Below are 27860 nucleotides of genomic sequence, written 5' to 3'. Positions count from 1 at the left end.
AAAACTTAAGAATATAATTACTTGTCATCTAGAATGGTAATTCATCTCTAAATAGAGGGATGCCCTTGGGTCCATTTTCTGTGCAAATTATTGTCATGAACAATCATGGGACTTGGCTGTCTATTTTAATGCACACAGTTTCCTCCTATCAACACTATGCTGTTCAGCAGCGCTGGAGAAATTCTCCATCTGCATATAAAACCACTTCATTTCTTTTAAGATTGATGTTGCCTTGCAAATTACCACACTGGAACACTACAGCAGTGAGCTTGAAAATCTTAACAGTTTTCCAACATGAGTTGCTATTAAAATACTACTTCAGATTTAAAGTACCATCTCAAATAAGGGGATGGACACAAGAGACCAGCAGGACGGTTCATTTTTAGCAATAGGTGAGAATACATTGGCTAAATTAATGTGTTTTCACAACATTGGCATGTATGTACATCTCTTACTAACTGACTGTTATTAGTATAGCTAACTGGGACAGCCCATGTGAAATTAGTGATAGAGAGTATTATCCTTATATCACATAGAATTAAAAAAAATAATTTCTCATTAAGTAGGCCTTACGCAGCATATTCTTTGAACAAAGCCTATCTCTTGCACCACCAGTTAAGTCCTTTTGTTTTAATTTTCTAGGCAAAAAGTCATGCAAAGCAGGGAATAAAAGAAGTGAGGAGTAAGTTAAAACACAAGGTATGTAATACAATTTTACTTTCTTACCTTGCTTCTTGTATCAGTTTGAAGCTTATACTTTACAAATCACATGAGATTTGTGTTTTTAATGACTTTTGAAATATGCTTAGCCCTTTGTTCAAGAATACATTTTTCATAACGAGCCCTCTGGCAACTATCTGTCATTCTATGCATCCACTGAATAATCTCTTTATTGTTTGCATATTTTATCATAGAACAACAGAGCTCTTCAAAGATACATTAACAGGATGTATGTTTTCATAAAGTTGATTGCTTTGATATCACAATTGAAGCCTTTGCTTCAAGCTGAGAATTTAAGACAGGATAGTCTTGCAGTACAATGTAATTCAGAAGGTGTAGTTGTCTGTTTAGGATTTATAAGATCCAAGCACAATGTTAATTTTTAAAATAGAGAAACATTTCAACTTTGAAAAGTAACACAGAAATATCAGAATGAAGCTTGATTTAGGCATTTAAGGACAGTTTTCCTAATGAGTTTTATTTCTTCACTTACGATTTTCCTTGTGGGAAGGGGGAACTAACTACAATGTTATTTTATACTTTTCTCAAATATAAAGTTTTAAAAAATATGTCATAAACATGAATGGATTTAAATTGTTTTATATACATTCTAAAAGCTTAATTTGAAAACTTCACACTGGGAAAGATGCATTTGGTAACTATTAACTTTTTGGAATGCTGTATTTCATTTTGTTAATAGATACGATCTTATGACAGATATTTAATAACAAATGATCTGTGTTAACAATGATTTTTAGTACTCTTAAGTATACACCGGGTATGTAGATAAATATTATAAACATGGGATTTTAAATCTATTCTGTTGTGTAGGAGAGTGATGAAGAATATGGAACTTGTAGCTCTGGTGTACTACAGTGTGCGCCAGTGTACACATTACACAATCAGAAAAGAGGAAACTCAGAAAAACGAAGGCTTGCTCAGGTAAGTCACCTGAAATCTGTGCTCACTTTCTTAAAATATGGGGGGAAACTGTTTTCCTGTTACAGTAGTGTGTTAAAATATTATGGTAAATACCTTTATTACCATCTGTATTCAGGAAATATGATAAGTAGTATTCACAATAATATTGCTTGCATAATATGCTGTTTTGAGCGTAGAGAGAATGGCTTATCATATATCATCCTCCTGGAGGGAAAAAAATAGGAAATTCAACAGGGGAGATGAGATTGCCAGGTACATCTCCAGGAAAAGAAATCTCAATTGATTCTTAGAAATAGGACTATTTTCAAAAAAATATTTAAAATTATTTAATAACTACTGTTTAAAAGTACTATAAGAATCAGTACTAAACAGTTAGATAAATGCTAGGCATATTGACGGTGTGATCTGTTGAAAAGTTTACTTAGTAGTCTGTATCTTTTATGGACTTCCATTAGATAAAATAATTTCATAGGCATAAAACACACATTTCAGATCAGGCTTGAATATTAGTTTTTGAATAAAGGAATTCTGGTATATTCATATATACCCAAGCCGATTTTCACTGCTAAGCTATCTTTTTACAGCCCTAAAATATAGTGGCATGTGTTAATACTTTACCTAAAGCCAGTTGATTTTGAGAGAGGGCATGCCTTTAATTCAGACCTTGCTCAAGCTGATTATCATATAGTGAATTTACTACTAAGTCAACTAGCTAACAGTGTGTCAGATGTCTTGTCTTTCTGTTCTCAGTTCCTTTAATGGGTCTGATTCTCTGTAACAGGTGTAATATCTCAATTTTAACCCAATACTAATTCCCAAATGTCCAAATTCTATTTGAATTATTGCTTTATTCTGTATAGAGTAATGAACAGTTTGCGGGGTTTTGTGATCTCTTTTGAATAAGAATATATATTTTTAATAATATATACAGACTCCTGTTTTTGATACCACAAATGTTTCTTCCTTAGATAAGATGGGTGTACTGTAGGTCAAATGAGTACCTCTTCGAATTGACAGTTGTATTTACCTGACTATTGACATTATTTTACTTTATATATAATAATAATAATGTTATGATAAAATTCTAGTTTTGTAAGCCCATGCATTCAGGTTTTTTGAATGATAAAAAAGAAAGTGTTTGTGGAAACTAATATACAATTAGAGTAGATCAATGACTTGCTCAGTAGAATGTTAGAAAATATATGGTAACACTAAAGCCATTTGTTTCAGTGGTATAAATAATTTAGGCATATCTGTTTTAATTATGCAGGCGGATTCTCTTCTGTAACATGTTTTTCAGGTTTCTTTTTAAATACAGTAATACTAAAGTCTGCAGTGTATTTCACCTAGACTAACACAGTGCATCCTTTCTTTCAAGAACCTTGTATAGTTTAAATTTCTTATCTTGACTGTTGAGACAGAAGATATGCAGATACATTTAGAATTTTAAAAATGTAGTATTTATAACAGAAATTGATACTTAACATATTTATTTTTAATTGGTAACTGTCATTCTAATATACAGAAACTTTTTCTTTAACCACATCTGTGTCGCATAACACTGCTTTTTTCAGGACACAGTAGAAACACATACCCAAATCTGTTTATATGTTCACTTAAACTTTTATGCAAATGTACAACACAAATGTAGCTAAAATATGTGTCTGCACATTCAGATGCTTTTAAATGCTGCACATATACAAAAACTGTGAGTTTATTAATTTACTTCATGGTCAGGTCTGTCTGCTGTTCCACTTCAACTGTTTAATTTTAGTACTGGAGTCTACATCAATAAATTGTACCAAAGTAAATTTTATTATTAGATATTAATGTTTCTTCTGAAGGACTGTGTTATTGCAGAATACTTCAACATTTATCTGATTTTTCATTCATACAATCGTATACTACTGAGATTTAGTACATCTTTTCTGCCAACTAGCCAACTTTTTATTTTTGAAACAGCATACACTTCTTTCTGAATGATACAGTGTATCAGGTCAGAACAGCAGAGATTTTTTTGTCCTATATAGAGCAAGGAAAATCTTAATGTGCTTTAAAAAGCAGGGGTTTGTTTACAAGACAAGCTCTCTTACTAAGGGCTCCGTATCTGTGCCGAGCTGAAAGAGCAGCATGACCTATGTCCCCACCCCATCCTCACCCTGAATGTCACATGCACTCAGTGGGCAGGAAACAACAGGCTATAATCACTGACCAAGAAGTTTGGTCTTGTACAGTTCCAAAAAATGCAAACTGGGCTTTGTGGTCCCAAAACATCATTATCTATATGGAGTCTCAGGCTGTCCTATGTGTTATAACTGGTGCGGTTTTTAAACATGGATGCTATTAGCATCAGCTAACAATAATGCAAGATCCATTGAACTAACTGCTGGCTTTGAAAGCTTGCATCTATGTAAATTATATTACTTATTATTAAAAGCAAGTGAATTGCATTCATAACTACACTTCATAATTGTAGGACTTTGTCTGTCTGGAGCTTTCCTTCCTGCTGATAAATCTTTTTGTCCAGGTTTCTAAAATGGCACCGCTCACTGTCCTCTCAGTGTAGTAACTGAAAAATAAGATAGTGCTAATGGTCATACGGTAGCTTATTCATTTAAATATACATTTTAAATAATGGATAAAGATTGGTTCATTGAAAAATCAACTATCAGAATACTTCTAAAATCCCAGACAGTTTAGATTTTTACGTCTTCTTACCTCAAGACAATGTGGGCTTCCCCCACCTCCAACCCCCTCATTATTAACCATCTCACAGTAAGTCTTTTTAAAGTACTGCAACATAAAGAATTTAATGTTGCACTTTCTGTTTCATGTCAGGCCTATGGATGGGAGTTTTTATTTCCCCATTGCTGCTTTCCAGTAAATCATAAATGTCAAATTAGTCATTTGAAATTAATTCAAAAATATTGTTGATAATTTAAAAAAAACTTTTATAAAATAGTGTATAATGCTGAAGTTCTCTTGATTCTAGTGATCAGTTTAATGACTGTTTCATTACCAGGAGATTTTGTACAATAGAATGTGAATCTGCTTTTTACTCCAACAAATAGTAGTTTGTATGCTGGTCTACTAATTAGTACGGTTATTTCCTGTTTTGTTGATGAGGCTTAAATAAATGTCAAGGGTACAGCCATGAAGATCTTCCAATTAGGCCTTGCGTTTGTAAAACCCAGCCCCTCTGCTTTTGTGTGAAGATGACAGTTCCAACTGCAGCCTCAGCCTAACAGGGCTCCAGGGAAAGGATTCTTCTCTGGTTTTATTGAAAACAAGGCCAGTTTGGCCCAGTGAGAATACCAGCACTGGTCACAATGCAGAGCCATTTTTAACCATGAATATTTACTGATCTTTATCATTGCTCTTGTGGTTGTTTTTAAAAAAAATTAGACTTTTAAAAAAATAATAAATCAGAATGAATTATGATATGTAAAATAGCCGTTGAAGCTTAATCAGAGGGTAAATAATTAAATCTGTTATCACAAACTATAGTGATTATATTGGTTTCCTTTCATTAGCATTTGGAAAATCTTTCCCAAAGAAAGCAAAACAAAACACAAAAAACCCCACAATTCAACTTAACGTAAGATAGTGTTAGAAGAATTGTTCTCTCTCTCTCTCTCTCTCTTTCTCATATATGTTTGAGCCCACTCTTGCTTAGGTTAGCTATTCTGGGCTTTTTGTGTGTGCGTGAGCTTAGCTGTATTGCAAGTCAACATTAACAGATGGATTGCCCTAAGCAAGGGAAAACCACAACAACAAAATCTAGTGAAAGTAGAGGATTGAAGCTTTTTATTGTTAAGCCTTATTAAAACCTTGGCATGTACACTGCTGTTAACTGTTTCATGCCTTAAACTAATAGCATTTCTCTGATATTTTCTATATTCTAAGTGGACAAGGTACCTGAGATAGTATGAGAAATTTCTAGTTAAATGTTTTGAACGACAAACTAAAGCAAAACATGAGATTGTTTCAGCCCATGTTTACATTATTGTGCCACATATTATTAGCAAATTACACTGTGTTGACTGTCTTTTTACTATTTACCAACATTTTTTGGTAATGCATGAATTAAACTACTGAGAACTCAGTTTTTCAGAATTCATTTTGATTCCTTTTCTTTACATGCATTGATGCAGTGCAGATTTTGGGTGGGGGAGAGTGTACACAGACCCAACTATTTTTCTACCATATTGCTTAAAATACAACCCCCCCCGCCTCCGCCCCCCCCCAAAAAAGGAGTTTCAATAAGAATAAAGGAGGAATACCAGGAAGATCTGTTTGTTTTCATGAATATGATCTATGTAGTTTTACCATATGTAACCATTATCCCAGGTGATTGGTGGCTTATTTAAAAGGGAACATTGCTGGGTTTAAATAGTCCTTATGTATTCAGTGGCTTATAAAACATGCTAGCAGGTTTGCAGAGTACTGTGTAATGGCTATGAGCTCACTTGATAATTAATAAGCTACCAATGCACCCTTGTCTCAAAGGAAATAGACGTAAGACTTATAGGCATGCAGTAACTTGTAGCCATAATAAAAAATAGGGAATTTGGACTGTAAGTGTGGATTTACTGGGAATCCCAATGTGTCCCTGCTACTTTACTACATATATATCGAAGCAACCAGGTGAACTACTTGTCACAACTGTGCAGTATTTTAAATATAATGTTTTAAAAATCTCATTTATAATTGAAACTTCTTTATGTAACAAGTATAACTAAAACCAGTTGAGATTAAACGTTTTATCTTGCTTTCCCCATAAGTGAATTGACCAAATAAAAGTATTTTCCTCTTTTCTTTTTAAAGCAGAACATAGAGGTGAATTTCAGATACGTAGTACAATATATCATAATAAATAGAACACACACAGTTCAAGTGAAAGAATGTGTACTTCGGCTCGTCCTCAACAGCTATAGCAAGTCTTGCTGGAGGAGGCAGTATTTGGCATCTTCAGGAGAATACCGAATGCCCCATACATTAATACCATCTCCAATGGCTAGCAAAAAAATGACATAAATATTAGCTGCAAAGAGCCTCCAGTGCCTGACTACCCTCCAAAACTGGCAAAAGGTGATTATGGCGGGTCATGGTGGGAATAGAAAGGAAATGGGAGAAGAGGAGACTGGAGCAAAATTGGGCCATTGGAGTGCTGCTGAATATAAATACTGCAAAAGAGTCCCACTATCAAACACGAACCAAACATCTTCATAATTTAAAAAATATAAAAGTTGTGGTTCTATGCTTTCTATTTTATTTGGATTCAGCTGAAATGTTTGAGATCACATTTGGGAAACAGAATAGCAGCTTCTGTCCACATGCCTCATATCTACTGAAAATCCTCCATGGAGCTTGTGTAGCTTTAATCCTCATTGAATAATTAAATTAATGTAGATAAAATATTACAATTGACAGATGTCATATACAGTAACAATTAACAGTTTTGAATTCATAAATAAGAGTGTGCTTCATCTTTAGGGAAAATTTTCCTGTAAAATATTTGTTCTGCAATAAAGTTTGGTCAATTAGTAAATGATGTATTTTGAACAAAAGAGGGCATAATTTGAAAATATTGTGGGCAATTTTAGTTTTTTTTAATTTATGGGGAAGGTTTTTTGTCTTTGTATGTCAAGTAAATCTCTTCATTCTGCAAATTGTTCAGCTTTTCTTTTAATTAAAAATGAAAAACCTAGAGAACAAAAAATTCAAATTATAGATTACAAGACTGCCCTCTGGTGGTCCTGATGTCTTCCCATATACTACAAGCATATATGTAGCCAAATCTCATATGGTGAATGCTTGCTCTTTACATCAAAAGATCTTTTAGAAACAAAACAGTAACCATTATCTCAATAGAATTCTTATCTAAAAGAGTATCCAGACTTATAGACATTGGTCATATCCATGTCCTTCAAACAGAACAATCTTTTGTAGATGTACTCTCTGAACAGTAACAATCTATAAGTTTCCTTATTTTACTTAAAATATTTCTGGCATAACCATACTATTGAATTAATTATGAAAAATATTGAAGGGGGACTACCTCATTTCAGTGATTTATTTAGCAAATTGATGTATTTAAAACAAAAAAGAGACAATGCAGATATCATAAAGCTTTTTATTTTTATCTCTGATTGTTTCTCTTCTATTCTCAGCCCATTCATTTTTTCTTCCTGTTAAGGTCTTACCAAAACAGAAAGAACGCTTATGGTACTAGCTGCATTACTGGTGCAAGTTTCTCCTTTACTCAGTGTTGACTTGTAGTCTTATATTTCATTGTATTCCATCGAAGACATCTGCCCTTCTCTGGTTTTGCCTCCCCAGTGGAAAACCATAATTGAGAGCCATCTCTGTCAGTCATCAAGTTTCCAAACAAAAAAAAGGAGGGCCTGGAAGCTGGTCCAGAAGCTCTTGCTGGCTTTTGTGGCATTTAGATGAGTATTTGGCCTTTTCATGGCAAAGGCACCAACACATACTGCATCAGCTTTATCCAAATGAGAAACCTAGAAAGTGAAAGCTTGGCAGGTGGATTCTTTTGACATATGCAATCTATTTTACTTCTGGAACTAATGAATGAAAAGGCAGTTCAGCTGTGAGTCTGTCACAAAAACAACCTTAGTGTTGCACAAACAAAGGATTCTTTTAAGGGTCTGAAAGAGAAACACTGTTGTGCTGAGTATGCTGTAGAGAATCAGAAGAAGCTCTTTAATATTTGATAATTAACTGAAGTAACTAGGGGTAGACTACTAATCGAGATAAATTACATTGATATTTATATCTTACTTTTATTTGCCATGCAGCCCTCTTCTCCCATCCTACCTAAGAACAGCAGTTACAGATAGTGTTATGGCTCCACCTAGCAGAAGGAAGGAGTCAAAAGTTCCGTCAGTTCAAGACACCAATCCATCTGCTTCCTTTCCAACTTAATTTTGCCTCCTGACCTTGAAGCACGGAGAGAGCAGCCTTAAGGCTCCAGCTTCAGCTCTCATTCTGTCTATTCTCTAACCTCCTGTACGTTAGAGGGAAGCAATGAAAAAAAGAAGTGATTCAGTTATAGGACAATGAATATGGCTGATGGAAAAAGCCGGGAGAAGAAGAGCAACAGGAAAAATCCTTTCCAGACCTTACAGCTAGTAGAGTTGGCTGCTGGAAGGGATAAATGTACATGGAACTAGCAGGAAGATTTCCTCCTCATGATTAAATCTTCTGCTCATGGACTCTGAACTGAGATGATGTTGGAATCACCCCTAAGGCTCAACTCCATTGCCCCGCAACACAGATTTGCTTCTTAGATTGCACAGTCAGCCTGAGAATTCCTCACTTGGATAGGCTCTAACAGAGCCTGTAGGTCTGTGTGACAGAGTTGCAGCTGATGCAATGTTGTCAACTCTCCTGGTTTATTGTGAGTCTTATTTGAATCTGTTCCTAAAGCTGTGATCCTGTGATTGATGTGAAAATCTCAGTTTTCATTTTTAAAAAAGTTTATAGTCCTCATGGTTGTATAGAAAAGCTTGAAAACATGAACCCTCTGCAGGTTTCAAAAATCAGAGGGGAAATAAAAAGAACTCAACATTTATTATTTGTGGGGGGGAAACAACCTTAATGGTTTTTTAGCCAATTGCAAACATTGGGCTCCAAAAATCATGACTTTTGTATGTTTGGGATCGGTAATATTAATGCCAAAACTACCAGCATATGAGCCCTCTTTGTTTTCAGAGCCTCCATGCTTCCCAATTTGGGCTTATGTATACTGGATGAAATCTGTTCCCACCATCAGGCTGTTGCCCAGCTTCTCATGGCAATGATCCTTCTGGAAGAGTTATTCCCACTCCTGGGGTTGATGTCCTTCTTCTCCTCATGGAGGGAGCTTGAAGCTGATAGGCTATCTTCCTCCTCCCACATTCTAGCCAGCAGAGGCAACAGGGTCCCTTTGGCTCTTTGGCTCTTTGCTTTTCTGGGAATCATTACAACATCCCTGTAATCTCTTTTACTCCAAATTACTCATATGTACCCTTAACCTTAGCTCTATTTTCACATAGGTTTTGGTTTGGTAATTTCCCCTTTAGCAATAATTTTGTATATGAACTATTAACAGAAATCCCAAAGAGAATGTTATCATGTGATATTTCTAATGATTTGAAGATACGGTGTATCAACTTGAAATTCATTTTTCTTTACTTTAACATTTTAGGATCAGATTAACTGATATGTTCTGGCTGCTTCACCCTACTTAGCAGCAGTGCAAAGCAACCCGAGTGTTCTGGCCATGTAAACTGGGTTTACAGCTGTTTTGTATCATCAGAGTAGCACAAAACAGCCAGATTGTATATCCCAGGTTCCCCAATCTCCTGACCTCCGCATCCCCAAATTTCGTCTTCCTCCCCGTGTTTCCCTACACACATACCAGTGTCACTCTCCTGTCGCCCGCATTCCCTGGCGCACACACATCCTTCACTCTATTTAATTCCTTGCTCTACTTGGTGAGTAGTTTACCTTTAAGGGAAGGACATCATCACAGAGAACTAGTTTAGCATGAGCCACTATTAACTATAACAGTAATCATCCCTGGGAAAGGAACCTGTGTCCTCATGTTTTTCAGAAGGTTTGTTAATACCTGGGCTACAGCTCCCAGACTAGTATTGTTTTAATTCTGTCTGATTTCAAGAAAGGTCTGTAAGACCTTTACATCTGCTTTAAATTGATTCTCTCCAGGTCCATTCTTCAGCCTTCTGAACTATTCATAGTCCCATTAAAAGTAGAGAAATTGATTCTCATCGTTATGCCCCAAAGCTTCTTTATTCCCTTTCTTCACAGAAACCTAAATACCAGCAAGTAGTTTTCAAATTTCCCGTGGTTCATGGAACCACATTCAAACTTTGAGAGACATATCCCTGAAATTATAAGTACGGTTCTCTTAAGGTAGCATTTCAGTTGCTGTCAAGATATCCCACAGAGAGGGGGGAATTAAACTTACTGATTATTTCTCCTTCGGTGGTTTGCGTCTTTCAAAACCAGACAGTTCACTGACTTTCCCACTGAGTTTGTTCTGGGGATTAATTCAGAGTTGTATGTTAACGAGCCTATTGGTTTACTTAGGTTGTGCCCTTATCTGTATTTGCTGCTGCAGAGAAAGTGTCTTTTCCCACAGCTTTGAAGTCATTTTCTATCTTGCACTCATAGTTTTAGAAGTTTCCTGTTTGTGATGGTTATAACAAGTGGCAAAAGGTACCAAAACTACAGTGTTTTGGCTGATTAAAGACTATATCCTATTAATTTATGTCCAGAGCAAACAGCCAAATGCCATTTTGTACGAAGCCTGGACTGTTCCAGACTCTCAGAGCAGAAGTACACGATACTGAAATTTGTGAAGTGGCCATTTGTTCATCTCCTCCCCTCTGCATCTGCCATTTCCAGTTGGATCAGTCCTTGCCTACTGAAATGTATTAGCTATTAGGTGCTCTGAACACTATTGTCAAGTAAGCATAACTCCTTTGGCTCACTTCTTATGATATCATTTGCCTGTAATTGTGGTTGCTTGGTATAATGGGGAAGAGGAACACTGAACGAGAGAAAATTTACTCAACTGTAATCCTATTTGTCATAGTCCTCTCTTTTCCTCCCATTTCCTGCATCATTCTAGTCTGCTGTTGAGGAGTGTAACTAAAAGTATTTTCCCTATGATCTCATTGTCCTTTACTATAGCCTGGAAGTCTCTAACTGGAAAGGAGTGGGTAGCTTAGTGCTTACATAGTACCCTGAACTAACTGATTTTTTTGCCTCCTTCGTTCTGTCTGTAATTCTTGCTATTGGATAGGATGGGAGAAGGAGGGGACTCAGAGAAATAGAATTTCTGATGACTGAGTTTTCCTTAGCTAGCTTTCTCATATTAAATGAGTAACTTTCATACCATAAACCAGCAGGAAATTTACTTCACATATTTTATTTTAAACACAGTTGAAAACTTTAAATGCTGATGTATTGAATAGTTAGTCAATGTGAAACTATATATGAGCTGCCATTTTTCAAAGGTTTATTTGTTTCTCACGTTGAGGACAATTAATGGCAGTAGCCTTATCAAACTTCCTGTGTTTGTACTGATTAACAAGGGCTCATTACCTGAAAGTTATGATCCTGAAAGTTGAAATATTAAATTAAAAAGCTGACATTTCAAACATTGGCTTTCATGCCCAATCAAAAACGTAACAATTTAACTTTTAAATCCTTTAGTATTTATGTATTTCTCCTACATTTTTGAGATTTTTGGGCCATCATAGCAAGTTTATGAAACCACTGCCATATGTAAGAGAACCTTTTTCCTTTTGTAACTTTCCTCATTTTATTTGGTTCTGTCCATATTTATAGTTTCTGCTATAATCTTCACTTTATTCACAGTTGCCAGCATCCACCTCAGTCCTCTAGATAGCAAACCTTGTAAAGATGGAGGTTTTCCAAAGAAGCAGAAACCAGAAAAGACAGAGTTGTGAAAATTATGGCTAAACAGTCATAACTTTATTAAAATAACATACATTATTGATGAAAGGAAACATGTCTTGACAGTAGGGAAGAAGCAACAACATCACAGATATGTCACCAGCCCACCAATTCCAGTGCTCCATAGAGGCTCCAGGATGGGTGAATGGCTCAAGCTATCGTGGCATCAGCTGGCACCATGATGCCATCTGGGAGTTGGAGATGGGTCTCTGAACTCATCCCCATGCTGGCTACAATTAGACCTTCCCCATAGCTCCTGTACAGGCCAGTTAAGCTTGATGGGTGGTTCAGTGAAATGGCTTATGGAGTCCACCAACGAATCATTTCTTAAATTGTTTCTTTGTGGAACTTACACTATATTTCACAGAGAGCAAGGAAAAGATAACATAGCTAATAATCTGTGTGAGCCAGAAGAGGTGGGGATATCTATCAGAGAAACCTTCACTTTACTCTTATAAGTAAGTTAAGAAAAATGTAGAATTCATGAAACGTGTTTGTGTGTGTGTGTGTATATATATATATTTTATGAATATTTTATTATTAAATTTATTATATAAACAGTACCAACTGGAAGAAGCCATATGAGTTTAGTAATTGTGGGAAGTTTTACTTTATAAAGCAAATTATGACAGCAGTTTATTAAGTCTTTATAAAGTTTTGGTGCAGCAAGAAAGGAGGGTTACGATCTTGTTTTTTGTGGTAATGAATTTAAGAGGTCTGTTTATTAGAACTCGGATCAGGAAGGAAACAAAGGTCTGTCCCTTTTTTTATGAAATGGTATAAAAAGTGTGCACACTTCAAAATGCAGAAAAGACAGAAATTAAAAGCTTAAATAACTCCAAACAGCAGGGTTCATCAGTAATGGAAGGTTTTCTTAAATGTCTTTGACAGCTTTTGCAGGTGCACATACTATGTCACTTCATCTAGTGGAGCTTTGAAAAAGATTTATGGCTCTCCATTTAGAATTTATTAAGAGGGTTTTTTTCTTTTTTGCAAAGCAGTCTGGACATACTCCTCCCTCCTCGTCATTTTTATTGCAACTCTGAGAGGAAAATCATCTATTCAAAAAAACATATGTTGCATTTTGTCTCAGTGGCTATTTCATGGTGCCTTAAATGATTGTGAATGTGCTTGTTTAGTCCTGGCAATGTGCCTATAGTATATTTCTTTCTTTTAAAATTTTTAATCAGGATTTTAAATATTGTTTATGTACATCTCATTGTATTTGTGTTAGCATTCACCAATTGGACGTAAAAAAAAATTTTCCTCACACCCATAAAAATTCAAAAATCCATCTCCAAAGAGAGAGTGAAAGTCAAGGGGAAAGGCAGAAATGTCTCTCTTATTTTTATTTACTTCATCGGCATATGTTGTGTCATACTCATGTACTATTCTATTGCTGCTGTTATCCACTAATGTGCAGAGTAATGGCAAACTGTAATACTTTCAGAAGACCTCTCAAAAGAGCCCAGGCAAGGGTAATTGTTAAGCCCTGTGGCATTTACCAGTTGTAATCAGTTTGTTCAGTTCCTATTTCCCAAAGACACCTTTTTTTTTTTTTTAACCTGATGCATTCACTGTTTGCAACTATTTTTACTGTTTGTTTCTAGGAGCCAGTCAGTGTAATCCCATGGCAGTTTATTCTGTTGATAGAATTAATGCTTCCGTATAAAAAGCCTGTTGCAGTTGCTCTTTTTAATTTGTATTTTTGGTGAGCTAGAGCATCTAAATTTTTTAAAAATGGAATGAATTCTTCATTTTGAAATAGCCCTTCTTCTCTTGAAGACTTCTTGTTTCATCACTGGGGTGATTTATGGTTGCAACAACTAAATCTGATGTGTCTACAGGACTGGGCTCTGCAGAGCCACTTGCTGGACAGGGGCCTTTATTTGTATTAAATGAGAAATTTATCCAGAATCGACACATCAGTGGGAATCTCCATTGAGAATTAGTTCATTCCCTATGGAATCAAAGTATTTTAATGGCCCCAACACAGATAAATGCTTAGACAACTGAGTGTCACTGCTGCTAACCATAAAGAGGATATGTTTCAAAAGATACGTTCAGTAGCATTAGTCACTGACGAGTCAGCTGTCCACTATTTCATTAGATATTGACTGTACAGAACTCTGTTCCACGCTCAAATATTGGTTTCATTGTAAAGTTTAGTCTGGGTTCTTTGCCTGATTTCACCCATAAAATAGAAAACTCAGTAATAAGTAATACCTCCTCAGAAAAGGTATATTAGAAATAGAAGAAGGCCAGAAAATAACTGTTGGGGATGTTGAAATGCCTACAGTTATCCTTGGGGACCCAGCCTACCCCTTAATGCCCTGGCTCATGAAGCCATACACAGGCACCCTGGACAGTAGTAAGGAACTGTTCAACTATAGGCTGAGCAAGTGCAGAATGGTGGTAGAGTGTGCATTTGGACGTTTAAAGGGTTGCTGGTGCAGTTTACTGACTCGATTAGACCTCAGCAAAACCAATATTCCCATTGTTATTGCTGCTTGCTGTGTGCTCCACAATCTCTGTGAGAGTAAGGGGGAGATGTTTATGGCGGGGTGGGAGGTTGAGGCAAATCGCCTGGCCGCGGAATACGCGCAGCCAGACACCAGAGCGGTTAGAAGAGCACAGCAGGAAGCGCTGTGCATCAGAGAAGCTTTGAAAACCAGTTTCATGACTGGCCAGGGTACTGTGTGACACTTCTGTTTGTTTCTCCTTGATGAAAACCCGCCCCCTTGGTTGCTTCTAAATTCCCTGTAAGCCACCCGCCCTCCCCTCTTCTATCACAGCTTGCTTGCAAAGGAAATAGTCACTATCGTTTAAAAAACATGTATTCTTTATTAATTGATTACAAAATAGGGAGATAACTCACAAGGTAGCCCAGGTGGGGTGTGGAGGAGGGTAGGAGGGAAGGAAAAGGCCACTTTAAAACTTCTTGAATGCCAGCCTTCTGTTGCTTGGGCTGTCCACTGGGATGGAGTGGTTGGGTGCCCGGAGCCTTCCCCCCCAGACCCCTCCCCCCCGTTCTTGGGCATCTGGGTGAGGAGGCTATGGAACTTGGGGAGGAGGGAGGGCCGTTAAACAGGGGCTGCAGCAGCAGTCTCTGATCCTGCTGCCGTTCATGAACCTCCACCAGACGCCAGAGCATGTCCATTTGATCCCGCAGTAGCCCCAGCGTTGCCTCATGCCTCCTCTGATCTTCCTGCCGCCACCTCTCCTCACGTTCATCGGCCACTTTCCTGTACTCTGCTACTGTGTCCCTCCACACATTCTGCTGAGCTCTGTCAGTGCCGGACGATTGCATGAGCTCAGAGAACATTTCATCACGCGTGCTGTTTTTTCGCTGCCTTATCTGAGATAGCCTTTGGGACAGAGGAGGGAGGCTTGAAACATCTGCAGCTGCTGGAGGGAAAAAAGGGAGTGAAGTATTTTGACAGATACATTTTACAGAACAATGGCTATACTCTTTCATGGTGAACAACACTATTCACATTACATAGCACATATGATTTCGGTACAAGGTCGCATTTTGCATCTTATATTGAGTGCCTGTGGCTTTGGTATTAGAGATCACACACGCAGTCTCAGGCAACAGAATTCAGCTTGCAGGCAGCAATGGTAAGCCATAGTCTTTTGGCTTCTGCAACCTTCATAACAGCAGCGCCCTCCTCTCCAATACCAAGCAAAGCCCGTTGAGTTGGCCATTTAGTGCTGCAGTTTTCGTGTTAACGTGCAGCAGCAGAAACCAAACTAACCCCCCCCGCCCATCCAATTCTCTGGGATGATCGCTTTACCCCACTGTGTGGCTGGTATCAGGGAAGATCCCTGCTAGCCAAACGCAAACAGCTCAGCGCCAATGGCGTGGCTAACTGCGGGGAGGATTTCTTTTCAGCCACAGGCCAACAGCCCAGTAGGAACGGCCACCTCTGAATGTCCCCTTAATTAAATTCCCCTATTTCAACCACGGTACCAGGAACGATATCACTCTCTTGAGGATAACAGAGAGAGATAAAGAACGGATGTTGCTTGAATGCCAGCTAACACCGGGACCGTACGCTGCCAGCCTTTGTCACGCAATGATACCAAATTACTTGCTACTAGCAAAGCGTGGTAAAGTGTCCTACCATGGAGGATGGAATAAGGCCGCTCTCCCCAGAAACCTTCTGCAAAGGCTTTTAGAGTACCTCCAAGAGAGCTTCATGGAGATGTCCCTGGAGGATTTCCACTCCCAGACACGTTAACAGACTTTTCCAGTAGCTGTACTGGCCACGAATGCATCCCAAGTCCTCAGGGCTACTTAATCATTAAAAAACGCTTGCTTTTATAACATGTATTATCTTTAAAAAGGTACACTCACCAGAGGTCCCTTCCCAGGCTTTGTTGGGTTGGGAGGGTATTTCAGTCAGGGTGATAAAAAGATCCTGGCTGTTGGGGAGAATGGTGTGCTGTGTGCTGTCCTCAAGCTCATCCTCTTCCTCCTCATCTTCCCCGTCCGCAAAATTCTCAGGCATGGGGGAGAGTACACCATCATCGGAGTCCATGGACAGGAGTGGGGTAGTGGTGGAGGCCCCCCCTAGAATTGCATGCAGCTCAGCATAGAAGCGGCATGTCTGGGGCTCTGTCCCGGAGCGTCCGTTTGATTCTTTGGTTTTCTGGTACGCTTGTGTGAGCTCCTTAAGTTTCACGCGGCACTGTGTTGCATCCCTGCTGTAGCCTCTGTCCCTCCTGGCCTCAGAGATTTTTTGAAATGTTTTGGCATTTTGTCTTTTGGAACAGAGTTCTGATAGCACAGATTCCTCTCCCCATACAGTGATCAGATCCAGTACCTCTCATTAGGTCCATGCTGGAGCTCTTTTTCGATTCTGGGAGTGCATGGTCTCCTGTGCTGATGAGCTCGCCTGGCCAAACAGGAAATGAGATTCAAAAGTTCCTGGATCTTTTCCTGTACACCTGGCCAGTGCATCCGAGTTCAGATCGCTGTCCAGAGCGGTTGCAATGGTGCACTGTGGGATAGCTCCCAGAGGTCAATACCTTCGAATTGCATCCACACTAACCCTAATTCGAAACGGTGATGTAGATTTCAGCGCTAATCCCCTCGTTGTGGAGGAGTACAGAAATCCGTTTTAAGAGCCCTTCATGTCGAAAAAAATGGCTTTGTTATGTGGACGGGTGCAGGGTTAATTCGATTTAACGCTGCTAAATCTGACATAAACTCATAGTGTAGACTAGCCCTTAGACATTCCCTGAACCATCTGCCATAATGATGTATGGATTTCTGGCAGTAGCACTTCTCTATAGTAGTGTATAGTTGGTTTATTTTGGTTTTGTTTTTTTTAAGTTAGCTAACATAGGTACTTTGGCTTTCCATACATTTCACAATGGTCAGTTTTCCGATTTGTGAAGATCTTTTCTGTGGCTCTTCTGCATAGGTTAATTGTCACATAAATATTAAAGCTGCATAGAATTTTGAAGCAGGTTTCTGCCCTTTCGATTGTACAAACCACCAAAATTTCTGTCCCATAGTTTTTATTAAGGTAATTGAGACATTTGTTCAAGTAGAGTAAAACACTTCAACAGAATACTGCATTCTACATGGTAAAGAAGATACATAAAGAGCCTCATGCTTCGTTTAATAGTCGCTATTCCCAGAAATGAGTTATTCTCATACACAGTTGGCCACTTAAACTTGAGAACTTCACACAAATACATGTCTGGAGACATTGAACCACAGTTCTTTGTCCAAGATGCTTGCAAGAAAAAATAGCCCGTGCTCTCCAGTGCAGTTTCTTCATCTTCAATGGTCAGTCTTCAACTGGTGTTAAGGGTTTACATGAATTATTCGGCTATCTATGTCCATAAAGAAAAATGTACTGTGCTGTTTGCTCTTTTATCGGTGATGTTTGAGTTCTTTTGGTCCTCCTGTGAGAATCCCTAAAGGACCTCTCTTATCAATACATAATGCTGCCCATCAAGGGCTCAATTCCTGTAGGTGCTCAGAGCCTCTGCTCTCATTGAAATAAATGAATAGAGTGTGGTCTGACCCCAAATGAACAGTGATCAGAAGGCAAGAAAATAAAGAAAGATCACAGTGTTGATTTTTCCTCTCCAGACGCGTTTCAACCAACACCTCGCCAATGTCAGCAATCATGATTCTGTCCTGGATGATGACGATGATGATGAAATGGACAGAACAAGCAAGTAAGCAACCTCTGTGTGTGTGTGTGTGAGAGAGAGAGAGAGAGAGACACACACAGAGAGAGAGAATATATGTATGTCAGTCTGTCCCACAAATGGATTTTTAAACCAGTTGAGTTCATGTGAGTGAATATTTTGCCAGTGTGACTCCTGACCTAAAAATTGCTACATGTTCTAGTGTCTAATATGGAAATAAAATCCTACTTTTAGTAGCAGAGAAACAAGGGCAGCATATTATTATTATTATTTTATTTATTTGTATTATTATAGCACCAATGAGCCCTAGTCATGGACTAGGACCCCTTTGTGCTTGGCACCGTACACTCAACAAAAAGATGGTCCCTCTCCCAAAGAGCTTATATATACCTGCAAGACGAGACAACAGACTGATACAAACAAGTAGATGAGGTAGGAGGCAAGGAGACAAGGAAACAAGGAGATAATATTGGTCAGCATGAAAGTCAGTGATCTCAGTGCACAACCAGCCTAACCATTGTCAAGTCTTTTTAAGGCATCACAGCAATGGAGAGCTTTTAGGAGGGTTTTGAAGAAGAATAATGAGGTAGTTTTGTGGATCTTTATACACAAATGTAAGGCATATGGGGAATGAACATTCTCATAAGCAGACTAGGGAAATGTGGTCTTCATGAAATTACTATAAGGGGAGGTCACAACTGATTGAAAGACTTTACTCAATATGTAGTTATCAGTGGTTCACTGTCAAAGTGATGGGATGTATCTGGCGGGGTCCAGCAGGAGTCTGTCGTGGATCCAGTATTATTCAATATTTTCATAAATGATGGATAATGGAGTGGAGAGTATTCTTATAACATTTGCGGTTGACACCAAGCTGGAGGGTTGCAAGCACTTTGGAGGACAGAATTAGAATTCAAAAGAACCTGGATAAATTGGAGAATTGATCTGAACTCAAATAAGATGAAAGTCAATAAAGATAACTGCAAAGTACTACACATAGGAAGGAAAAAATCAAGTGCACATCTACAAAATGAGAATAATTGGCTAGGCTATAGTATTGCTGAAAAGGATCTGGGAATTATAGTGGATCATGAATTGAATGAGTCAGCAATGTGATTCTATTGCAAAAAAGGCTAATAATATTCTGGGGTGTATTAACAGAAGTGTTGTATGTAAGACCTGGGAGGTAGTTGTTCTGCTCTAGTTTCCACTGGTGAGGCCCCAGGAGCTGAAGTACTGTGTCCAATTCCGGGCACCACATTTTAAGCAAGGCAAATTGGACAGAGTCCAGAAGAGAGCTACAAAAATGATAAAAGTTTAGAAAACCTGATCTATGAGGAAAGGTTAAAAAAACTGGGTATGTTTAGTCTTGAAAAAAGAAGACTGAGGGGGGACCTGATAAATGTCTCCAAATATGCTAAGCACTGTTATAAAGAGGATGGTGATTGATTGTTCTCCATGTCCATTGAAGTAGGACAAGAAGTAATTGGCTTAATCTGCAGCAACAGAAATGTAGGTTATATATGAGGAAAAACTTTCTAATCATAAGGACGGTTAAGCACTGGAACAGGCTTCCAAGGGAGGTTATGGAATCCCATTACTGGAAGCTTTTAAGAACAGGTTAGACAAACACCTGTCAGGGGTGATCTCCCTTCAAGGTCCCTTGCCTCCCTGCATTTCTATGTTTATAAGGGCTTTTTCCGAGCAGGAGGAACATCATGGGAGAAAGCATAAAGGTATTTGTTTGGAAAAATGATGAGTGGGCAATGAAGGCTGGCATCATGGGCTAACCGGAGACATAAGTCAACATCTCAATAGTGAATGAAAGATGATAAATAGGATGGGGATACATCATGAGGGGTCATGGAAGTGAAATCAGGCAGCATATGTTTGATGTGAGGGCACTGAAACTTGTGCCTAAGGGGTCAGGTGGGACATCAACATCAAAGTTGAAGTCACCGAGGGAGATTGTGAGGAGAATAGAGAGAGAGTCAGGAGACAAAATCAGAGAGGAAGACTGATGAGGAGGAGTTGGGCGGATGATAGATGAGAGCAACAAAGGGAGTTGGGGAGAGGAGGGAAAGGTTGCATGCAGTGCTGTCCAGAAGGGAAGGAGGAGGGTGAAGGAAGTGTCAGGAACAGGAGAGGAGAATCTCAACACCCCTGCCACGATCCAAAGCAGGGAGTTTGTGAGGAGGAGAGGCCTCCATAAGAGAGGAGAGCTGCAAAGACAAAGTGAGAGGAAGGGATCCAGATCCCTCTGAGAGTCAGGGGCTGGAGGTAGCCAGCTATGAAGAAGTTGTGATCTTTTTAGAGATGGAGTAAGCATTCCAGAGTTGGTAAGAGAAAAGGAGAAACAAAGGAATGGGGAAGAAGGGGAATGAGTACGAGTGTAGAAATGGTGGTGGTGATGAGGGTGGGAGGTGGAGAGGGTGGGAGGGCTAGGACTGGGGTAAATGTGGGACCTAAATTAAGAGGAAAGTAGATGTGGGACCTATATTTGTGCTGCTGGGAGTCGCTGACTTTCATTCTCTCCTTCCAGCCGCTTGGCTACAGTTATTGCATCCTGCTGTACTTCTTAACCAGAATGGTAATAAGCATTGAGACTGAAGTTACAGTCAGTGCTGATCTCCTTTACTTTGATGAATAGAAAAAATATCTACATGCTACCAGTAGCAACATGATTTTTTTCCTTATTTATTAATGGTGTCTGTGTTATCATTTTCCAGTCAAATACTGTTAATATGTAGACCATATTCGAAAAGGCTGTTTGTACTCTGTGGACTTTATTTTCGTAATGCTACACATAAAATAAATCCATCACTACTTAATGCTGGCTTTACAAGACCTGGCCTCCTTTTTTGTTTCTGTATGTTACTGGGGCATGTAGATACCTACTCCCTGATTGCACCTGCATCTGTCCGCATGTTCTTATTTGCCGGTGAAATTGTTGGAACAAACGCCAGGTTAAGTCCACTTTCAAATTCAAATGGCCTCTGAATAAGCTATCCTTATTTACTTACAGAAGTGGCCATTCTGACATCATAAAATATTTTACGTTTTTAGCTGATGGAAAGTTTATTGTTTTTAGGTTATCATCTGAAGACAGCGAGGAAGCTTCCGCTTATTTTTATGATAGTGACGATTCTGGTGAAACAGGAGTAATGTCTTATCACACAGGAGAAATGGACTTGCTGGGAGAGATTTTGGACACGCTGAGCACACACAGTTCAGATCAAGGAAAGCTCTCAGGAGCAAAGAGCCTGGATTTCTTTAGATCAACAGATGATATTGATTATAAGGCTATGGTTAGTCATCTTTTTCATGTGTAAAACAACCTCATTAATTTAGAATAGAAGCTGGCATTCGCTGGTGGAAACTGCATGCATGGCCCAGTATATGGAAGAATGGTTCACACATCACAACTGTGCCTTGCTGCTGCTCCAAAAACCAGAAGCATGTTTTTCTAACAAACTCATGCTGCTAGCCACAGTATGAATGCTCCTCAGCTGAGGATTTGGGTATACTCCTTTCCAGTTTATCAGTGGTGTGCCATTAGATGCGGTAACCACATCTGGGGCTTGTTGGGAATCCTCCCTGCTGCTGCACGGGGGTCTTATGTTCTCTCCCTCTATCCCCTGGGCAGGAATTGGTCTCAGTTATCGTTCTAGAGGCTGTTGATAATAATTTGGACTCCCCAATTGAAAATAGGGGTAAGTATATCACTCTGGGGAAGTTTCCCAGCTTGTTTAAGTCATGGGATCCAAGGAGTCATTGCTTTACAAACGATTTCATTTTCAGTTTAGCAGTCTAAGGCTCCACCCTACAAATGGGTCTGTCCACTCAAGGCTTCTAATTCACGGTCCCATTGGACCCAGGGCACAGATTCTTTTGCAGGATCAGAGCTTTTGCTAAATCTTTAAAATCTTCATTAGATCAGCTCCCTGGTGTTGGTGACCACTGTCAAAAGACTTTTGTATCTGTAAGTTTCAACTTCTGTGTTTGGTGCTTAAGATTTGCTGTTGTCAAAAGCACTCCCATATTAGCGATCCTTTGCTGGAACAATTAACTCTGATGCTAATCCAGATCAACATTGATGTTATAAGCACCATACAAGGATTACATTAATAAAATATCCATTTTGTTTGTGAACTAAAAGATTAATAATAAATGTGTGTGGAACTGATTACTGAAACGAAGAATAGAAATCCCAGTGATTATGGGTGAGACAAGGTGGGTGAGGTGATATCTTTTATTGGATCAGCTTCTGCTGGTGAAAGAGACAAGCTTTTGAGCTTACACAGAGCTCTTCTTCAGATCCGAGAAATGTACTCAGACTGTCGCAGCTAAATACAAGGTGGAAGTAGATATACCGTGGGAAAATCTGCTTCAGTACAGGGCAGAGAACCTCTGACCACACACCTAGTTGTCACCTACCACTTTACTCTGAAACCCACGTGAGGTATCATTAAACAATTAAAACCCATACTCCATGGGGACCACATCCTGAAAGAAGAATTTCCCAAACCTCCTCTTCTGGCCTTCAAACAACCCCCAACATCATCATCAGATGCAAGCTCTCCAGAGATCAGACATACCAATTCAAAGCAGCACCAGACCTGCCAGAACATCATGCAAAACCAGTAGACATATCTCTGCTGCTAAAATGAGCAATATCCCCCACAACACACCTTTCAAGATTTGTGGGTACTACACATGCCTATCACAACATGTGGTGTACCTCATCCAGTGCACTAAATGGCTCAATAACAATTATGAGGTGAAACCAGACAGTCACTACGCTCTCGAATGCACTCACACAGAAAAGTGATAAAAGACAAAAACACCCTATCATCTAGGGGCAAACACTTTTCACAAAGTCATCACTCTATATCTGACCTGTCAGTCCTCATTCTAAAAGGAAACCTGCACAGCACTTTCAAAAGATGAGCCCAGGATCTAAAGTCATAGCTGTGCTAGACACTAAAAATCATGGTCTTATAAAAATACTGGATTTATGGCTTATTACAACAATCTGTAACCCACTAACCCCCCTTTTTTGTCCTATGACTAGAGAGGAGTTAACTGTCCACTTCACCTTGAAAGGTATTACAGTGTGTTTTAACTACTTATGCTAAACAACCTGTTCCACCTTGCATTTAGCTGTGACCTTGGGAATACCTTTCCCAAACCTGGAGAAGAGTTCCATGGAGCTTGAAAGCTTGTCTCTTTCACCAACAAAAAATTGGTCTAATAAAAGATATTATCTCACCCACTTGTCTCTCTAATATCCTGGGACCAACACTGCCAACAGTGGCCAGGGGTCTGAATCTCAATTTCTTATCTCATAATGCAAAACCACAATTGCAACTGACACAGGCTATACCTTTGTGGTCAAGGTTGAATGGGCAATGGAGACTGAACTCTTTTGTCATTCCTAGAGGTGATCTTTAAATGTCGGGATGAGGCAGTGTCAAAAAGCTTGCATTGCAATTTCCCAGCTATGCCATTCTGTATCTAGGGAAATTCAGGGGATGTATATCCTTTCATGAAAACAGGATTTTTATTTCAGTGATGCGAGAGGAAGGGTTCTTCTTGTAAGATTAACTGTAAAAACACATGTTCTTTGTTTCAGAACAAGTCTAGTGCACCTAGTGAGAGCAACCTCGCTCTGCTCTGTAGTGGTACTAATGACCCAGTGGAGTGGAATCTTGGTCAGGATGATAGTGTTCTCCATGGGAAACAGCTCCCTCCATCACCAAGGAAGCAAGTTGATTTTAGTGACCATATGGAATCTGTCTCTGTGCTGCAGGAAGAAAACAGTGACAAAACCCTTAGTGCTGACCACGTGGATTTCCCTAAAGATTTTGTAAAGTCAGCTTCTCCAACACGATCAGTTGCACAACTTGCTTCTCTGGAATTTTCCCAAGTAGAAGACTCCTTCCATAGGAAGATAAAACCGAATGAAACACTAAGCAATACCTCAGAGGATCAGCTCCCTGTGAACCTTTGTCAACATCCATCCATTCTAATTCCTTGGCAAAAAGACGGGGATGAAGGAAAGGAAACCCCAGAAGAAAGTGGGCTTCTTCATGAAGTTGTATCATTATGTAAAGTGACCTCTGCTTTTCACCACAGTTTAAACATTTCAGAGGATAATTACTCCAGTAATAGCAGTGGAAATAAAGCATAAAGGAACTTTGAAACTATTTCCATGGGAGGTTAAAGAGAGACTACTCAGGAGTCCATGTAATACATGATAACCAAAAGATCCCAAAGGAATAATTACTTTTACGTTTTAAAATCCTTGTGTTTTGATTAGTACATGGATTTAGACATCTGCTTATATGTTTCTCAGTTAATTTGTTGGCTGTGTTTAAGTCTACAAGATGGAACTAAATATACTAATGCACTCTTAAATCAGGTACTAGTTTGTATGTATGTGGAATATACAACTGGTGCATGGTGCTTACTAATGTTCCTTTGTGCAGCAGGAAGTGTATCATCTTTGCATATATCCAGATACTGAAGGTACTGTATTAATCCTGTTGGGCGTGAAATGAACAAAACAGTTTAGATTTGTCTGAAACTTACAAATATCGATGTTTGTAATGAGTTAATTGCCTTAATCATTTGGGGGAAAGGTTTATATATCTTAGAAGGTGACTTGCAAACGTTCAGAAGAGTAATAATGATTTTCCATGGCAGGTATCTGCTTGAGCAAAGGGGGAAAAGATCTTTTCTAAACTAAAGGATCTCTTGTGAATAATAGGGAGCTTGTTATAAACAGAAACTGTGGCCATGTCTTCTAGACCTTGAAAAGGTGGTGCATACTTTTTTCTTGTGAAGTGCTGAATGATAATGTGAAGTTACTTAACTTCTGTTTACAACTAAGGCACTTTAAAGACATATTATCCAGTGTCCCAATGTAGATGTTTTCATCTAGGAATTTTCAGAAAGGAAACTGTAAGTGAAATTGATAGATTTTATTGCTGTTTTTAAAATTTCTACAATTTAATAATTCTGTACTAACATTAATTTGTGCCACTGCTGAACATGACCATTTGATTTTTACAAGCCACCTTTAAAAGAAACATTAAATTATCACTTTGCTTCTTAGGAGTTTTGTTTTGTTGAGCTGTGCAGTATTTTAAAGAGCAGTGAATGAAGATTACTTATAACACTAGACATCTAAAGTAATTGGTTCAGCAATTAAGAACACAAATACCCCACCCTCATGTATACAAGAGAATCTTTTTGCAATTACAAGGAAAGGAATTAAATGGATGCTGCATGTACTATATTTAGGCATAAACATTTATCCCCTTTCGAGCACATAGCATTCCTAGAGGATATTTCAGTATTTAAAATTCAAAAAGTATTTTTTTGAGTAGAGCACATCTATTCATTCTCCTTGTCCACCCCTCTTCTTCCCCTGCCCTCTGTAGATCAGAATGAGTACATTCTGGGGTGAACCACACTAGGCCAAAAATGGCAACTTTGAATACTGTCTATTGGCATGTGTAACACAAAGCAAGGAGTAACAGGATTTGTCATTGCGAGGAATGCTCTCCCACTCTTCCTCACCAACAGCAGGAATCTTCTTCTGTGGCAAAGACAGCTTAGTGGTATCCTCAGCACAGACCAGGGAGAGCAAGTTGAAGTCAGGGGTTGAGGCAGGTTGGGCTGCAGTACTTTGGTAGTGGATCACTACACAGGTTAACACCAGTTGCCATGTTTGGGTTTACAAAAGAAGTTTCCTTTTGACTAAAGCGATTTGGCTTTTCTTTTCCCGTTTTATCACCACGAGCATCAGGCAATTGGTTATGTCAGGTGGCTCAAGGGAATTCGTGTGTGATCCCTTTAGGGAGGTTGTGGGGGGAGGGGTGGCTGTTTGATGCTCTGCCCATGAGATTTAGTGTCTAATACTATCTTGTCATTTCACATAACTTTGTTGGCAATATCCCTGGCGTTGTAAAAGAAGGTCTTGTATCCCAAACTACAGACTCTGAATAGGAGAAAAGGAGCGGGGAGGCAGATTTCAGCCACACCACTGGTGAGGATGGGCCACATTACTGGGTAATGGTATGAGGCCCCTTCACCAAAGTGCCCCGTTTTACGTGCAAGGGAAAAGGTCAGGTTGTGGACTCACAATTCATAATATAATGACCTTGGAAAGTTTTTATAGGTGTGTTCAGTATATATTTCTGAAGAGGACCTCAGCAGCTTATTGGTGCTGAGGATGATTGTAAGATTTGCATCCTGATCTGCCTTAGGGTTTTCTGTAGTACATATCACCATAGTATCTGAGATTCAGGTGGCATCTTTATTTGTGTTATCCCAAAAAGGGGCACTTGGCAAAACTGTGTTTGAGTTACTGAGGACCAAAATTATTATTAACCCATAAACTATTAAACATTTTAGCTGGGTTATCAGATATCAAGAAATAGGAAGTGTCAGGTCTGAACAGTGTTTAGATGGGGGAGCTCCAAGGAAAACACAAGATGTTGCAGGAGGTGGTTCAGGGAGTCAGGAAGTGGCATGCTGCTTTGTTGGTCCTAAATCAGTACCCAAGTAGGTTATGCTGTGCTGTTAGGTGCGTTTAGGATAAGACAGGAAAAAGAAAAGTCCTACCAATCTCATAGCACTTCTTGTTTGATTGTTACTCTGATAACACTAGAAACATGAAATGCTCAGTTGCATTCTTATTTGTGTAACTGCATTTTGCTAACCTTAATTCCATATACCAGAGGCTGGCAGGGGAACCCGGACCCACTTGTTTTACCACGTTCCAGCTCAGGGACCTTATAACCAGCAATCCAGGTCCTCATTCCCATTCCCTGTCACTGTTTCCCCAGTCTCCTTCCTACCAAACTTCTGTATCTTCTCTTTCCTGGTTCTCGGTTTACCACTGGAGCCTACTCTACTTCCCGTGGCTACTTCACCCCTCCTAGCCTCTTTCCAGACTCCTTACACGGCCTGCTGCTTTCAGCCTCTTGGTTTTTTAGTGCTGGCCCAGCCCTTCCCCAAGCGGGACTTCCCTCTCAGTTACCCTGGCCCTCCTTCTCTCAGGTGATGTCAAGTGACCTAATTAGCTTCTCAGGCCCTCATTAACCCAATCAGGGCTGATGTGGTGCGCGCACCCTATCATAGTAGGTGAAGTGAATTCTTGGGTAGAACTACGAGGAATCAGAATGAGATAATGTGAAAAGACATTAGGAATCTACTAGGATAATATGCGCTATGCACATTTGTAAGATGTTTAATATATATTAAATGCTTTTATATCTTATAGACTTATCAGTTTCTGTCTCGGAGAAAAAAATAAGCTTATCAGAAATTTTAGTGATGTTTACTTTTAAATCTATAAAAGCATCTTTCAGGAATGCAGCATGAGATTTAAGAATGGGGTTTTCAAAAACATCTAATGGATCAGCTTTCACTGACTTGATACAAGTTGGGCACCTGACTCCCTTAGGCACTTCAGTGGAGGAGAATTTGGAAGCCATACC

At 39.1% G+C, this 27860-nt stretch overlaps 1 protein-coding gene across 2 annotated transcripts in view; it reads left to right on the top strand.

Annotated features, from left to right (window-relative positions):
* Positions 1–25307, top strand: part of DENND1B (DENN domain containing 1B) — a 237433-nt gene extending 212126 nt beyond the window's left edge. For both annotated transcript variants that reach the window (XM_084637445.1, XM_084637446.1), the window contains 5 exons: positions 643–699; positions 1552–1662; positions 18287–18375; positions 21440–21656; positions 23984–25307. In XM_084637445.1, coding sequence (XP_084493571.1) covers positions 643–699; positions 1552–1662; positions 18287–18375; positions 21440–21656; positions 23984–24541 — 1032 coding nt within the window. In that variant the 3' untranslated portion in view covers positions 24542–25307. The remainder of the gene's footprint in view (positions 1–642; positions 700–1551; positions 1663–18286; positions 18376–21439; positions 21657–23983) is intronic.
* The last annotated feature ends 2553 nt before the right edge of the window (positions 25308–27860 follow it).

Source organism: Lepidochelys olivacea (assembly GCF_965140295.1).
Source record: "Lepidochelys olivacea isolate rLepOli2 genome assembly, chromosome: 8".
Classification (NCBI taxonomy): Eukaryota; Metazoa; Chordata; order Testudines; family Cheloniidae; genus Lepidochelys; species Lepidochelys olivacea.
Note: the sequence above shows the minus strand (reverse complement) of the source record. Positions and strands in the feature narration are given on the sequence as shown.